The sequence below is a fragment of the Acartia tonsa genome, chromosome 6 (genome assembly GCF_053477335.1).
Source record: "Acartia tonsa isolate MP-2025a chromosome 6, ASM5347733v1, whole genome shotgun sequence".
Classification (NCBI taxonomy): domain Eukaryota; kingdom Metazoa; phylum Arthropoda; class Copepoda; order Calanoida; family Acartiidae; genus Acartia; species Acartia tonsa.
In genome coordinates, this window is record NC_137265.1 from 29,341,366 (window position 1) to 29,358,596 (window position 17,231).

The window sequence follows — 17,231 nt, forward strand, 5'->3', positions numbered from 1 at the left end:
GTAAGGCGCAACACTACGTTATACAGTAGATGTTACTCACCAAGATATATCAGATGAGAACTCTATGTAGTAGATTGCCAAGGGCTATCTGTTCTTGACTCTTAATAGTCAGATCTCGCAAGATCTCAACTAGTCAGGACCAACACAGATATTCTTAGCACTTGTCAGTCAGATCTCGTAAGATCTCTACTGACAAGACTTAATTAACTTTTCTTTGTTACCGAGCTGCTCCGGGATAATATTTCGCATAAGAAGTAGTAAGGATGAAGACAACGTCATAACCCGCTTACGTCATGGTATCTGAAAGCGATATTCCTCTTGCTTAGGTTGTCTTCCGGGAAGTGTCATAATCCATAGGTTCATGAGAGATTTATATTTTACTAATAATTATCACAATAATATAAACACTAGGGTTGGGCCGGATATCCGGTGTGGACGGATATCCGGCCATTTTCAATATCCGGCCGGATACCGGATATTGAAACTATCCGGCCGGATATCCGGCTCTATAATTTTTTATACTTTACACCAAAAATCTCTGCTTTTTAAAATTTTAAATGGCTATAATTTTCTTATTATTGAAGCTAGAAGAACATTTTTTCTGAACAAGTTTAACTTTATGTAAATTTATATAAGATTTCTGAAGAAATTTTTTTTTGCTACTTTAGTATCTGAATAGAATAGAATAGAATAGAATTTATTAACTAATGCAATACATTTAAATTATTAAATATACATATAAAATCATATTTTAAAAATTGCATAGCAAGGAGTAATTAAGCCTTGGAGTAGGCCGTAAATTTACCCCTTTAATTGATTTCATTTATCATTTTATTTATAGCCAGAAATTACAAAAATTATTTATTATATAAAGATATTTACACGAATTTAATAGATCAATAATTAAGTGGGTTGACTAAATAACTATTTACAGTTACAGAAGTTGGTACAGATTTTATTTCTTACAGGAAAAGCATTTTCTTTTGTTGCAATGAAATGATTTATAATTTAAAAGATAATCTTTTTTAATCATGGACAATGATTTCTTTACAGAGTCTGAAAGCCTTATTTCATTTCTCAAGTTATTCCAAAGTTTTGGAAATGACACTGCTGGAAAATATTCAAGATGTTTTGTTTTAGGTATACTTATCAGTAACTTTTTTGATCTCTGAGAAGAAAGAACTTTAAACATGTTATCAAAGCTTTCTGGGAGTTTCTTATGAAAAAATTTACTTATAAAATTTAAAATGTTTAAATTTACCAAATCATCAAATTTTAAGATTTTAGATTGTCCAAACAAAATTTCAGTGTGTGCATTATAATTAGCACCTACAATAATCCTTATTGCCCTTTTTTGGTGTTTTCTTATTTGATCAATATCTTTACTTTTAGAGAGACCCCATGTGATATTAGAATAATTTAAGTGAGGCAAAATCATTGAGGAATAAATCGTTTTCAAAGTTTTTGATGGGAGAACATTTTTTATTTGATTTAATGCATATAGAGAACTAGAAACTTTGTTTTTTACCATTTTTGTATGCTCATTCCAATTGAGAAATTCATCAAGATGTACCCCAACAAAGGGGGGGGGCGAAAGTGACACTTTTTGAAACCAAAACTAAGAGTCAACAAAGGAACTCAACTAAAAAAAGGGTTACAGGTCTGAGATTTTGCATGGCAGTTGCTTTATAGGGGTACAATATGGAACTGTGAAGAAACGGCGGCGCAACCGCCGAAAACCGCCGTTTCCCGCCGTAATTTTTGTTGCCTTTTCTCGGCGGTTTTCGGCGGTTGCGCCGCCGTTTCTTCACAGTTCCATATTGTACCCCTGTAAAGCAACTGCCATGCAAAATGTCAGACCTGTAACTCTTTTTTTAGTTGAGTTCCTTTGACTTTTAGTTTTGGTTTCAAAAAGTGTCAGTTTCGCCCCCCCCCTTTAAAAGACTTTGTTTCATTTTCATTGCTGATTCTCTCAACTTCCTCCCCATTAATGAAGATTCTAAAGTTATTATTGACAGGTTGCATACTGCTAAGTCTGAAGACCATGTATTTTGTTTTAGATACATTTAAAGAAAGTTTATTTGCCCTAAACCATACTGATGCCTTATCTAATTCTTCATTTAATGATGTTTTTATGGTTTCTAAATTACTTGAGGTTTTACAAAATATTGTGTCATCTGCAAAAAGGCTACAAAATAAGGTTGTTGAATTTGGAAGGTCGTTTATATACAACAAGAACAAAATTGGTCCAATGACAGAGCCCTGTGGTACTCCATGGGTTAATACTTTTTCTTTGGACTTTACACCATTTATTTCAACATACTGTTTTCTATTAGTTAGATAATTTTCAAACCATTTTGCAGATACACCTTTAAAACCATAGTGTTTTAGTTTGGATAGTAAAATTGGTATATCACACGTGTCAAATGCCTTTTTAAGGTCAAGAAACACACAGGCACTGTATTCTGATTGGGGCTTATTCAGTCCGTCATAAACTTTGTTGATTAAATGTATCAGTGGTTGTTGTGTGTCTCTTGACCTTCTGAAGCCATATTGATGTTGATATAACATTTTGTTTCCCTCAAGATATCTAATCATTTGAAAAGCAACAATTTTCTCAAGTAATTTAGAGAGGGCTGGAAGTATGGAAATAGGACGATAATTGTCAAATCTATCTCTTTCACCAGCTTTGTAAATAGGTATAATTTTTGCACATTTATAGTTATCAGGAATGTAGCCAGTGTTTAAAGAGAGGTTAAACAGGTGAATGATAGGCTTTACAATTATTGGCATTATTTCTTTTAAAAGTTTCATAGAGATATTATCATTACCTACACTTGATTTTGATTTTAATTTGGACAAAGTTATATTGATAATAAAAGAGTTTACTTCCTGAAAGTTAAATTCTTCATCATATTGATCCCCCAAGAAATCCCTGAAAGATTTAGAAGATTGAGGTATTGATTCAGAAAGTCTTGGCCCAACATCAACAAAAAAGTCATTAAAGCCATTGGCTATCTCAGAGAAAGTATTATAGGATTTTTGTGCATCTGTAAAAACACAAGGCACGTCATTTTTACACTTTTTTTTTCTTGACTATTAAGTTAATTAGCGACCAAGTCTTTCTGATATCAGTAACACAATCTTCAAATCTTTCATGGTAATATTTTTTCTTCTCTTTTCTAGCAAGTTTTTTGAATTTATTATTTAGGCATTTAAATTTATTTACAGCAGATTCAGTCCTATGTTTAAGTTTGTTTTTAAAGGCCCTATTTTTGGCTTTTCTGATTTTTAATAACTCCTGTGACATCCACGGGTTAATAGGAACTTTTCCTTTGTTTACACATTTTTCTTTTAAAGGGAAACTCTCTTTAAAGTACTTTTCTAATATGTTACCAAAACTTTCAAAGGCAGTTTTCGGAATATTATCATTATTAACACCTTCCCAATTTTGTGAAGAGAGTTTCTCTTTAAAGTTTTCTATGTTATTTGGACTCATATCATAATAATATTGTTTTTGGTTTGAAGTATTTTTTTCACAAGTTACATTTAAGTAAAAAATTGGGAGATGATCAGAAATAGAAGATATAATTAGGCCGCTTTCATAAAATTCTTGCTTTTTATTGCTAAATATGTTATCAATGAGAGTTGCTGAATTTTGACAAATTCTAGTAGGTAGAGTAATCATTGGTAGAAAAGAAGTGGATATTAATAGGTTCAAAAGATCATTTGTTTGGTTGTGGGAATCAAAGTTTAGAAAATTTGCATTGAAATCACCCCCAAATATAATTTCATCAGATTTTTTTAAAACTGGGTCAGTTTTAAGAAATGTTAATTTTTCTCCAAACCATTCTATAAAGTTATTTAAGTTACCACCAGGAATTCTGTAAATATTGCCTATAATCTTAAATTTGTTCTTACCAAAAAATACTTTTATGAATTGAGTCTCAAATTCGCCCTCTAAAATATATGATAATTCATCAATAATTTCATAACTTAAGTTTTGCTTAAGATATATTCCTAAACCCCCACCCCTTTTTCCTTCCCTTGTTTGTAAGATAATATCTTGATAATTTTCTAATCTAGTGGTCTGTGCGTTATTTGCTGCCCAAATTTCTTGAAATAATAGAATACTAAAAGAAAATTTTTCAGTTTCTATCTCCGATAATAATTCTTGTATATCGTCGATTTTATTATTTATACTTCTAATATTCTGACTATAGACTGAAAACTTTTCCTCCCTCTTTCCAATGAAGTTTACAAATTCATGGTTTTCAAAGTAAGAACACGAATGATTTAAATTTGAATCTAATTGCAAAGAATTATGTCCAAGATTATTAACTAACTCATCATCCATTTTTAATTTGAATGCCTATATTATTTTTGTTTAAATGTACCAAAGAAAAAAAAGCATTAAACAACCCATTTTTAATGCTATGATAATTTACACAGAACATATACATAGTAAAATAAATATTAAGTGATAACAGATAGAGATTAGTTTTAAATTCGGGTTTTTCAAAAATAAAATATTCATCCCATTTTTACACCATTATATTCTAGTTTGATTCACTTTCGGATTGTTTATCATATTTTACAGGAGACAAGTTGGAGTAACTCACCCACATAGTAAGTTTTAGAGTTGTCATTTTTGTAATCCAAAGTAAGCCGTTTAGGAGCCGCTCCTTTGCTCAAAGTGACACTGATAACACCATTTTCATTAGAAGTAAAATGGTTTATCTTTCCATCCCTTTTAAGCTCCTTTAGTTTTCTGATTAAATCTGAACGCCTTTTTGTGAGTTGGAAAGTTAACCAAAAGTTAGGTCGTTTTACCTTTCTCACCTCCTCTTTCTGGGCTCCTTGCACTGATGCCTTCCCCTCCATCGCTCCTCCCTCCATCTCGTTCCCCTCCATCGCCCCAGGTTGACTTACAATCTCCTCCTCTTTCCTGGGCTGTGATGGCTTGGGCCCTTTCAAAATCGCCGAACATAGTTTAGCATATGCTGAGCCCATCCTTCGATTATTAAACCTTATAATACCACAACCTTTGGATGTAGGGTGGCATGCTTCAATATCCAGAGCTGGGTCAATATGAACACCATAATACTTCTCTATAGTGTCGCATATTTGCTGGGTGTATAGTTCTTCTCCAATTTCTTCTGGCTCTTTTAGAATAGACTTAAGGTTCTTGGCTGCATTTTCTGGTGAGGCAAATAATAAAGTACCTTTCATTGCTCTTTGTTGGTTCTGGTCAATGTGATCGCTGTTATATCTGACCTGTGCCTGTATGTTGGTGGGAACACCATTTCCTTTCCATCTGTTGTTATCTCCTCCCCCTCCTCTGGGCAAGTTTGTACCATTCTTCCCCTTTCCACCCTTTACTTCCCACTCTTCCTCGTCGCTTGAACTCTCACTTCCTGACTCTTTAAGCTGGGTAATTTCATTTTTAAGTTGACCGATAGTTTTAATTAGGGTGTTTAAAACACTTTTAACAGAATTTTCATTTAATGTCAATTTATTTACATCAACTTTTAACTCACTTAAAAATGCACTAGTGACTGGGTCCAATTTTACTTGAGTCACTTGAGGTGGTTTGTTAGGGATCTTTTTTGGTCCCATTATACAGCTATAACTTTAATTTGTTAGAGATTTATATATTTTTTTGAATCACCCTTGTCCAAATCTAATCACTTGAAAACATGTGAACAGGACAAGATACAAAACTAAACTGGTAATTTGGCCGGTTATCCGGCCGGATATCCGGTAATTTGGCCGGTTATCCGGCCGGATATCCGGTAATTTGGCCGGATAACCGGATATTTGCCGGATATCCGGCCGGTTACCGGATATCCGGCGTTTGAAATCAGCCGGATATCCGGTATCCGGCAAAAAAAGTATCCGGCCCAACCCTAATAAACACTAATGCACAATTATGGAATCACTCATGAATTATAATTAGGACACCCCGGGGACATTCTGCAGAAGAACACCACAATCAGATTCGGATGGGACATAGGAATTCTGATACTCTTCAGTTGTCTGATTCAGATTCCTGAAATGATATGTCATTTAAGGAAGATGTAATCTAATGCTAGTTAATTTAAACTAATAATATTGACCTCAGAAAAACAACCCATTGACTGTAAGACACTTAAGTATTGCAATTATTCTCTTCTTTTACTTTACACAGCTGATTTAGCATGCAGCAGTTCTGCAGTTAGTACTTTTAATATCTTTGGTATGTTTAGGAGAGGGTTAAACTTCAAAAGGCTAATTTTACAAAAAAGTAAAATCTTTTAACAATTTGATTATTCTGCTAGGTGTTCCTGACCAGAAGTGGATGGACACTAAAGAAACAACTAGAAGCATCCAATATTAAAGTTACAAACATTGATGATATGGCCATTGGATATGTTATGAATAAGGTAGATAATTAGATATTTTGAGATAAATAGATAGTCAGATATCAAAGATACCAAGTTTGTTTTTATGACAATAAGATATTCATTTAATCTCTAAAATCGCTACCTATCATTGATGATTTTTGCAATATGAAAGACATTGGAAGATATATAATATACAGAATAATAGGTATTAAGATAGACAATTAGATGAAAAGTTAAATAGAAAGATAGCCAGATAGATATCCTTATACTAAAGTAATAGTATGTTTGTCTGTGTGTCTGTACCGAAGGATCTCGCTAACCGCTGAACAGATCAGGTTCTCCTTAACAGGGTAGCTTCTCATAGGTCCCGGGAAGGTTTATAACTATTTTCTTAGGGGGTGGGACACCCCCAACCCCCCAAAAAATGAAAAATCCCCCCCCTCCAACAAAATTTTTTTTTCATTTTTTAACTTAAATTAAAATTAAAAAACAAAAAAAAATGATTCAATTTCTTCTATGAAGAAAAGTGTAATACATGTTCCTTTAATCTCTTTGTACATCAAAAATATGTTTCAAATTTATAATATCAGGTTATATTCCATTAATTTATTAACAACTAAATTTTTTGACACCCCACTTATGACTTTTAACAGCCCCCTTTAACTATAATCAAGGGTGATTTTATTAAGATTTTACCAAAACTACTTTACATCAGAAATTTATTACATTTAAAAATTTTTTTATAAAAAGAGGATTGGGATATATCTCCCTCCCAACATTAACTTTAAAAACTATTGTAAAATATATTAAAAGTTATAAACAGATATCTATCAAGATCATTAAAGGAATTAACTCAAGTTTAAGGGGGGGGGGGGCTTAATGCAACCATCTCGTAATCAATGCACAAATTGCACTTAGAATTCGAATTTCGTTACAAAACTTGGCATGAGTAATCCTTGGTACATCTATTTTCCCAAAATGGAACAAAAAGTTGGAAAAGTGACGGCTAACAGCTGTTGGCTCAGTCATTTAGCCGTTTTTGGGCTATATTCAGGGCGAAACTATCATTAATTGCATAAGAATCAACTTTTTGAAACATATTTTTGCTTTAAATATCCATTTTTAAACTTTCTTGTACCAGCTGCTAGAACTGGCTGAAAATGGCTGGGAGCGGCTAAGAGTATGAAGAGTATATAGGGCTTGTGACATGTCTAGGGGTAGGTTTTTATTGGTACTGAGCTCAAAAATACTACTATAAATAGTGGGGGTCCATCCATTTGGCAGCTGGGGCTGTTACACAGACTGTTAAAAACCTACCTAGAGACACGTCACAAGCCGTATCTACTCATTCTACTCTTGGCCGCTCCCAGCTGAGCTGCGGCCATTAGCAAGCTGCCAAATGAATTTTTTGTGGTATTTTTGAGCTCAGCACCCATAAATACCTACCCTTAGATACATCAAAAGCCCTATCTACTTATCATACTCTTGGCCACTCCCAGCTGTTTTCAGCCAGTTCTAGCTGGGAAGTGGATGGTACTGAAAATTAAAATATGGTTATTGGTATAATTTAACATACATTAAAGCAAAAGTATGTTTTTGAAAAAACCTACCCTAGACATGTCACATCTTCCAAAGTCAAAATTGCATACATATATAATACAATATTTGAGGCCATAATTTACTATAAATATTAACACTATCTGTGTAAAAACTTTGAGGGAAACCCCAAATAAAATTAATGGTCTTCTTATCAATAAAGGGGGGTTTGGTGCTGTAAGGTGAGCAAAATTGATATATATTGAGCTAAAATTTTGAAACTGCCTGGTCCAGTAGTTACTGCTTTTAAATGAAAAACAAAATTAAATTTTTTTTTAAGTTAGGTAAGAAAAACTGCAAAAATGGAATTTGACTTTGCAGATTTCTTGCTACACCTTCATATGTTATAATTGAGACTGCTCCATTTTTTTGGTAAATTTCAGGTTTATATTGACATACTAGAATTGAAATTTTGTAAAAATCTTTAAAATTGAGATCACACAAAAGAACTAAAAAACATTCTTTTGCAGATTTCAAAAACTTTGAAGTGCTCGTGAGGTCACAATTATTGCATCACAGAAAAAAATATTTAGCATGGGTCATTTTTTGCTTAAATCAACCACATTTTTACTGGGGGCAAAATTTTTTTCAAAATTTTTCCAGGGCGGGATAATTTAATCAATATATACTTTTGGCTGTTGACAGCTGTTCTCAGCCATTTTTGGCAGTTTTCAGCTGTTATGACAGCGAAATCTAGAAATTAAAAAAGTGTTTTTAGTAATATGTCCATGACATAAAGTTATAATGTTAATTAAGAAAAGTTTAATTCCATGGAAATATTCAATTTTTTATATCCTTATAAGCCATTACCCAGCTGCCACTATTTTTGGTAGTATTTTTCAGCTCAGCACCCATTAAAACCTATTCCTAATGGATGGTTCCTACGTAATTATTGCTGGATTTGCCCTGAAAATAGCCCAAATATGGCTAAACAGCTGAGCAAACAGCCATTAGCCATTAATTTTCCAACTTTTTGTTCCATTTTGGGAAAAAAGCTCTACCAAGGATTACTCATGCCAAGTTTTGTAATGAAATTCGAATTCTAGGTGCCATTTGTGCATTGATTACGTGATGGTTGCCTTAACCCCCCCCCCCCCCCTTAAGCTTAACTTTTTGTTAAATTTTGAAAAACAGACCTACTAAGGATTACACATGCCAATTTTCATAACAAAATTTGGATTAATTGATTATGGGATGGTTGCATTAACTCCCCCCCCCCCCCTACATATGTATGAGAGTTTCCTCATGTCTCAATTTACTAATTAAAAGTTGTACAGTACAGTTGTACAGAATATTGCAAGATTTTTTTAGTAAAGTCTGGTAATTAATTTACCTAAAAATAGATAGCATAGAATTATCTGAATCAGTGACTTGCTTAAATACACCCTCCTTAAACACCCCCAACCCCACTTTATTTTAAGGGGTGTAAATTTATTTCCTTTACACCCCCTTGGAATTTATAGAGGGGTGTATCTGAGGGTGTAGGCTCTTGTCAAGAGGGTGGACATGGGTGGACACCTAGGGAGGTGTATCCATCCCCTTAATTTTACAAGGGGGGTGTAAACAACCCCTATACCAACCTTTTGCACGCCTTTGATCTTAACTATACTTTCAGAGTACATATAGTTGTAAATTCAGTAACTATTCTACAAAAATTATCTTCCTAAATTGATATATGATTTTCAGGGTAATCTCCAGTGGACTAAACATTAAAATTTTATGGAAAAAAAGATATCTTTGGAACATTCATGTCTTGAAATTATCCCCCCTTTGTACTCAATACGCATTTTTAAGTCTAAGTGCGTCAATTTTGCGTTTAAAGATACCCTTAGTTTAAGCATTAATTTCTCCAAAAAATGATGAAAAAAGATAATTTTTTTTGATAAAATGATAAAAGTATATGTAAAATGAAATAACCAGCAAAAGAAATTACAAAATTACGTTAAATAGAACGAAAATTAGAGCGTTTTGTATGCTATATAAAATGCGTATTTCTCATGAAAATTGTAACGATTTAGTGCGGTGAGTAAAATGTTTACAAACTTCCCGCTTTTATAAGTAAAAAGAGTCCTTGTGATTAAGCAGCTTTAACCAACAACCGAATCAAGTCGAAAAGAATATTTCGTAATTTCAGCTGATTTTTGGGAACTGTCTTAGTAAATACTAGTTTAGCTCCCCTAAAACAGCTGAAATCATGAAATATTTTTAAAAATGAATTCATATTTATCTTAACATTTAAGATGGATTGTGTAGTTTTGGGAGCTGAGGGCGTCTGTGAGAGTGGAGGAATTATTAACCAGCTTGGAACTCTTACTCTTGCCATTGTTGCTCAGCAGGTAATATTGTTGTGTGTGTATGTGTGTGTATGTGTATATGTGTGTGTGTATGTGTGTGTGTGTGTGAGTGGAGGAATTACCAACCAGCTTGGAACTTTGACCCTTGCCATTGTTGCTCAGCAGGTAAAATTGTTGTGTGTGTGTGTTTTTGTCTGTGTGTGTGTGTGTGTGTGTGTGTGTGTGTGTGTGTGTGTGTGTGGTGTCTGTGAGAGTGGTGGAATTATCAACCAGTTAGGAACTTTGACCCTTGCAATTGTTGCTCAGCAGGTAATATTGTTGTGTGTGTGTGTGTGTGTGTGTGTGTGTGTGTGTGTGTGTGTGTGTGTGTGGTGTCTGTGAGAGTGGTGGAATTATCAACCAGCTTGGAACTTTAACCCTTGCCATTGTTGCTCAGCAGGTAATATTGTTGTGTGAGTGGTTGAGTGAGTGAGTGAGTGAGTGAGTGAGTGAGTGAGTGAGTGAGTGAGTGAGTGAGGGAGTGAGGGAGTGAGAGAAGGTATGATCAACCAGTTAGGAACACCCTTGCAATAGTTGACCAGCATGGGCTACAGACCTTTAAAATCATGGTCTCAAAATAGTTTTTCTCTTTTTTCATCGGATTTTCGAAAAATAAAAAAATATAGGTAGGTATATCCTAGGTAGTTTTAGTGTTTTGTTTTTTAGTTTTGTTACTAAAAAAAATAGCATAAAGAAGTATAATATCTCTCTTTAAAATTAGGTTCAGCTTTGCCGTTTTTCATTTTTTTATAAGATATTTTGTTGTGGAAACTTCTATAATATTCAAAATTGCATAAAAGAGACTACTAGCTTTTTATTCAAAATGTGTATTTGTAAGATTTCATAAAAACTAATTTTGTTTTAGTTTAACAAGCCCGTGTACACCCTGGTGGAAAGTTTCAAGTTTGTCAGGTTTTATCCGCTGGGACAGGAAGATCTACCAAAACAGGTATAAAATAATTAACTGAATGCAGGGAGTTGTTCTTCTTGTGTTGAATGCCCGTAGTGATCATGTATAGGAATATAAATTTGAACCAGCAGCCAGCCGCGTTCTGGCGGTTATGGTAAACAGTCAGACGCTCTTGTCAATTGTATAGAGAAGCTTCGCTACAGAGTCCAAGTCACAAACACTGTGTAATGGTTTTTGTGTATTCCGAATAAAGGGCAAAGATATATTAAAAAATAGATCTAAAAATAGCATAACATACAACATTACATTATATACAACATAGATTAACAAAAGTGATTTTTTTTACAAAATATTTAATGGGTGTAGTTTAGCTACTCTATAAGTCGGTCTGTCTCGCTACAAAACAATTAACATAGGGTATAAATAAACGTTTTTGTTTGAGCTACACATCATTATACGAGATAACAACATCTTTGACTAAAAATTGACTATCCCGCAACTTTAACCCTTCCGCTAGCTGTCTCTCTAGTAACCATATCACGTAATAATAGTAACCTTACAAATAATATAAGCACGTACTTTAAAAGAAGCGTGACATCAATAGTTGTTAGTTTGCATTATTGTATACAGTTTGACTTAATCAAAATGTTTGATAAAAGCTGAATTTCAACTTCTTTTTTTTTATTTTATGGAAATTTTCTTAAAATTAAAGCTTGCATAATATTTTTTGTCCTAATAATGTCTAATTTAACTTACTTTCTCTTTAGATGAAATAACCCTAATAAACTTTATTTAATGTTTATATTACAGTATAGTGAACGTCCCTCAGTTCTGGATATAACTTCTTAAAATTAAAGCTTGCAAAAAACAATATTTTTTGTCCTAATAATGACTAATTTAACTTAGTTTCTCTTTACATAAAATAACCCTAATTTTAATTTTCTGTAATTCTTTATTTCTTGATAAATTCACTGGAGTGAAACAAGAGTCCTTTTCTTCATAATTCATTTAGAAATATATTTCGGTATCCATGCATCTTTAGTCTAATGTAGTCTAGATGTTAACTTTATTTTTGTTTATATTTCAGTATAGCTCACGTCCCTCAGGACTGGACAGTACTGCGGACAAGACAGATCTTTACTCCAGAGTTGACTACACTCCACCCCAACATATCACCCTTCTTTTCACAGGAATAATCAGCATATAATACATATTTCAGCGGTTCCCCTCAAATTGCCTAGAACAGAAACTCAACCTTCTACCACCTGTTTTGATCTTAATATCTTAAGCTACCAACAGACACACATCCTATTACTTTAATTTAAGGATAATGTTTGATGTATTGAAAAAATGTTAAAGGAGGATGGTACTTTTTAAAGGATTAAAATGGATAAGACAATAAATAATAATTTTAGGTTGAGTCCCAATGAAGAAAACAAAATTATTCGTTTTGTAAATTAAAATTGTTAGATGAAAAGTTTGAACCAACCAATCAAGATCCAACCAAGTACCCAATATTTGTTAACCAACTTATGAGCTATGTTTATTAAACTTTTGGATTTGTTAATTTGGATCTTTAAATCATTTTAGTGGTGAGCCAGATCGGGGTGCGCCGAATTTTAGCCAATCACAGCGCGGCATTTCATAAAATGCTGTGCTCTCATTGGTGGAAAGTTGGCTCACCCCGATCTGGCTCACCACTAAAATAATTCAAAGATCCAGCTCAAGTGTTTTATCCCTTACTTATTTTGTTATAAGTTTCGAAACTAAATTCTTTCCCTTATAGTTATTTTCGACTGGATAATTTTTGTGGAATAGTGGTAAAGTAGTAAGTTTTTCGTCTTTCAAAATCCAATAATTTCTGTGGATTTAATGATAGATGAATTGGCTGAATGATTTTCCAAGCATATTATACATTTTTTAGAGAAGCTTGGTATTTGTCAAGACAATTTCCATGTTAAAAGTAGGATCCATATTCTAACACGTTGTCCTGTCCAATCTTCTGAAACTTTCACACATCAACAGCTTCACATTGTAAAATAACACTAGAAGTAGTTCAGATATTGAATGAATAATTTTTTTTAGTTATTCAATTATCATTAAACCCATAGAATGATTCCAAGTTTTAGATGAATATTGGTTTACTATTGATTTTAGAATTCATCTTGGCTTCGTCATTTAAAGGTCACAGAAAGGAATTTAGAAAAAGTGTTTTAAAGCACAATTTCAAATAGAGCTTATTCGTTTAATGATTTTTCGTTTAAATTTACCAACTTATTATTTTTTAAAATCTATAATACAAAGTAGCTTGATGTCTGTCTGTCCGTCCGTCTGTCTGTCCCTTAAGATCTCGGTAACCACTGAACCGATCGGATTCTACTTTTTAGTGAATAAACCTTCTAGTCCTCTGGTGGTTTAAAGCTTTTTTCTTGGGGTGCGGGACACCCCCAACCGGGCAACCCCCCCAAAAACAAAAATTAACCCTCATTTTTTTTAATGCAGATGATGAAGATGCACCACATGTACTACATTTTTTTTTTAAATTACCTCTTATGGCAAAGCCACTAGAGGCTAGGGGCGAAGCCGCTATTAAATATACAGTGTAGAATGTAGATAAACAGCATAGGTTCAAATTGACCACATTATTGGTTAGAATTTAAGTCGAATTTCATAATCTAAAACTTTGCTTATTGTTCTATGATTTCGTCCTCTTATTTAATACCTATATTAGAGACAACTTTTATTTAATGAAATCTTCCAATTTTTAACATGTATAAAACGGCCTGCTTTATTGCATCAAGATCCATGACAGATCTATATAGGAAATAAACGTCTATAATCAAGCTCGAGTCTTCCAAGCATATAGTGTTAAAAACTCATAGTGCTTCAATAATCCCTATTAAACTCTCACTGACCAGAACGTTAATACCCATTATTCTACTTTTTGCATCATAAATTCAGTTTTTTTAATTCATGTTGCTATTCGAATAACATTAAAGTATTTGATTTCTATTCTTAAAGCAGAAAACTTAAATTTTAAAAATAGTATATCTTAGAAAACTTAGTTTTAAAATGAATTGATTCGTGCGACACTCCCGTAAATGTGTTCAGATATTGAACTAAATGTTTTAACCCTTTCAGGACGAAAATTTGAAATGAAAAATATTAGGATTTTAATCTTTAATAAATGATTTTAAAAAAGGAAGCAAAACGTTAAATCGTGTATTTTTAAATTGGGCGAAAATATAAACTAATTACTGAATACTCAGTTAAACAAATATTCTAACGTAAGACATTAAAAAGTCGTAGTAGTAATCATTATGTGTAACGAGACAGAGAGAGGGGGGAGAGAGAGAAAGAGAACGGGGGAGAGAGAGATATAAGGAGAGAGAGGGGTAGAGAGAGAAATATAACGAGGGGGGGGGGGAAGAGAGAGAGAGAGAGAAAGATTAACAAGGGTGACAAAATCCGTAAAAGAGAAACTCAATCAATTATACTAAAGAACATTAAGAAATATAGAGTAACTGCACTTAAAAGAGAAAATATTTATATTGCAGCAAAAATTTGAGTAAATATGTCATTTAATACCTTAAATACAAGTTATTTTATTTGGACATACTAACGTCATGGTGATGGGGAAACTATGTAAAGCAATGGTAAAAATTTACTTTGACTTCATTGCAGGACAGTTTCATGAATTTTATTGTCGAGTTTGAATACAACAGAACAATTCTAATATGCCTAAATTAACAATCAGAACTTTCTTTTAGGGACGTACGGATGGACAGAACAACTGTAGAAATAGATCATTAACATTATACAATACAACCCTTCTACCCCATTTCCTTCCCTCTCACTGGATGAACGAACTGACCAATAAATGAGGTCCACACGGACAAGCTATGTAGGGAATATTTACACAATTTTTCAGGCATTGAATTGAAATATTGAAGAGAGAAAATCACATTTCCCCCTAATCCTAGCCATCAGACGGACGGACATTTTGAATTATAAATAAGCTTCGCTACTAAATAATAGCGGAATTTGCAAATGTTCCATTATAATCTTGATTAAAAATTTAAGCCATTTAATTTTGATAGCAGCTGAGAAAACAAATATTTTAGCTATTAAAATATGATGTCTCCAAAAGACTAATGAACCATATGAATTTAGAGGAAGAAAGATAGTTTCAATTCCAAAATTTCTTTTCCTCAGGGAAGGAGGGAACATTTGACTGTAAATTACACTGTTAACCAAAGTTTAGTAACCACGTTGACTGAAAAAACTTAATCAGTGTTTCGTCAGTTCTATACATACTAGAAGTGTCCAAACTTAAATCAACAGAAGGCTTACCTTTGTTTATCATCATTGGGGATGTAAAACAAATATAGAACATTATCTCCTAAGATCCCTAAGTTTAAAAATCATCAACAATGATGATAATATCCATAAGTAGCAAAGTTCCTAATAGTAAAAGTAAAAACACAAAAGTTAAAAGAAGAAAACGCGGTATGAGCGACAGACAGACGAACGATGATCAGTGCAGTGGTCATACAAATCTTCACACATATTAGTCTTTGATATCAGAAAATAAAATTATGTTTATGTGCAGTACTGATTGATCGAAGGATAGGCGGACAGAAGTACATTGGTCTAAAAAAAATTCAACCTTCTATATTAAATAGCAGAAGGGAAAATAAACATTTCCCTTACAGTAATTTTATTTATTTCTGAGCACTATAGACAGAATAACAGACTAAGTGAGGAATAAAATTATTTAACTTTATATTAATTGACTTTGCTATTAAAATTTAACAGGTAGATAAGGATGACAACATCCATAACCATAGAAGCTCTTGAATTTAAAAAAATAAAAGGCAAAGCAAATGAAAGCAAAAAGGGTGCACAACAGACAGACATAGTAAGTACACAAAAAATATCTTCGATAAAAGCTGGGAAATTATTTAAGAGCATTACCAATAGACCGACAGACAATATTATTCTTAGAGTAGACGTGCATTGGTCAGTAAACATAAAATAAGTCTTCTGTCTTAACCCTGAAAGATCGGGCCCTCTACAAACTCTTAACTGATCGGATTTTATACCTTAATAATTGCATCAGCCTTCTACCTTTCCAGTAAGGATATTTAATATTCTTAAGAGCATTACAGACCAGCGAACAACGTGAGCTGTAGGCTAGTTATAAATATAAATAAAAATCTTTTTTATTATTTGAACGGATCATTTATATGATTGACCATCTAGGACAATAAACTTATTTTTTTCTGTCTATCTCATCTATTTTTCCCAGATATTTGCCATCCTTCCATTCATTTATTTAACATTTCAACTTAAACTCTTTAATCTTGGCTTAAAAAATCTTAATAATGATTTATCAAAAGTTTTTAACTAATTAGTAATTAAAAGTTGGATATTTATTTATGTAAAATTAGCACGAATCTTCTTCAAAAAAGTTGAGCTAGGAGGAGGGGCACATTGGACATTTAATAAGCACATTTTCTGCTCTCGAGTATTGACCCCCTTTTCTTATAAAAATTAATTGAAAATAAAGGGGGATAGTTTGTTTTCTCCCTATGATTAACCCCCCAGAGGAGGGACCTACCAAGTGCCCAATAGAACCTAATTGTTTCTAATAATATAAATATGCTGATTGTGAAAATTTAGATCTTGGAATCCTAACACCGAGTGCCGTATCAGACGAACTAATCAAATTGTATCTATAGTAGCTACGCTATAATAAAATATTCTTATTTATAATGATTTTATTTTTGGTTTAATCAATTTTTTTTAAGTTGACCAATCTAATTGTGATATTAAAATATGAATTTTTTTATTGTTTAAAAATTAAAATAAAAACTATTATTATTATTAAATTGTTTTTTTTTTTTTTTATATAATAGCGCGCAAAACGTGTTATATAAAGCTTACAAAATCATATGAGCGTTGCAGAAAATTGACAGTAAATTTTGTAGAGGTAGAATAAGA

At 32.7% G+C, this 17,231-nt stretch overlaps 1 protein-coding gene across 3 annotated transcripts in view; it reads left to right on the forward strand.

Moving 5' to 3' along the window:
- The window catches only part of LOC145322329 (translation initiation factor eIF2B subunit alpha-like), a 33,227-nt gene extending 16,108 nt beyond the window's left edge, over positions 1–17,119 (forward strand). Inside the window, exons 5-10 of one of the 3 annotated variants that reach the window (XM_080164291.1) lie at positions 6,321–6,425; positions 10,223–10,275; positions 10,399–10,441; positions 11,181–11,264; positions 12,313–12,413; positions 16,909–17,119. In XM_080164291.1, coding sequence (XP_080020417.1) covers positions 6,321–6,425; positions 10,223–10,275; positions 10,399–10,441; positions 11,181–11,264; positions 12,313–12,413; positions 16,909–16,969 — 447 coding nt within the window. In that variant the 3' untranslated portion in view covers positions 16,970–17,119. Of the gene's footprint in view, positions 1–6,320; positions 6,426–10,222; positions 10,319–10,398; positions 10,442–10,664; positions 10,716–11,180; positions 11,265–12,312; positions 12,414–16,908 lie in introns of all 3 variants that reach the window. The other 2 variants (XM_080164290.1, XM_080164289.1) reach the window with 2 other exon arrangements.
- The last annotated feature ends 112 nt before the right edge of the window (positions 17,120–17,231 follow it).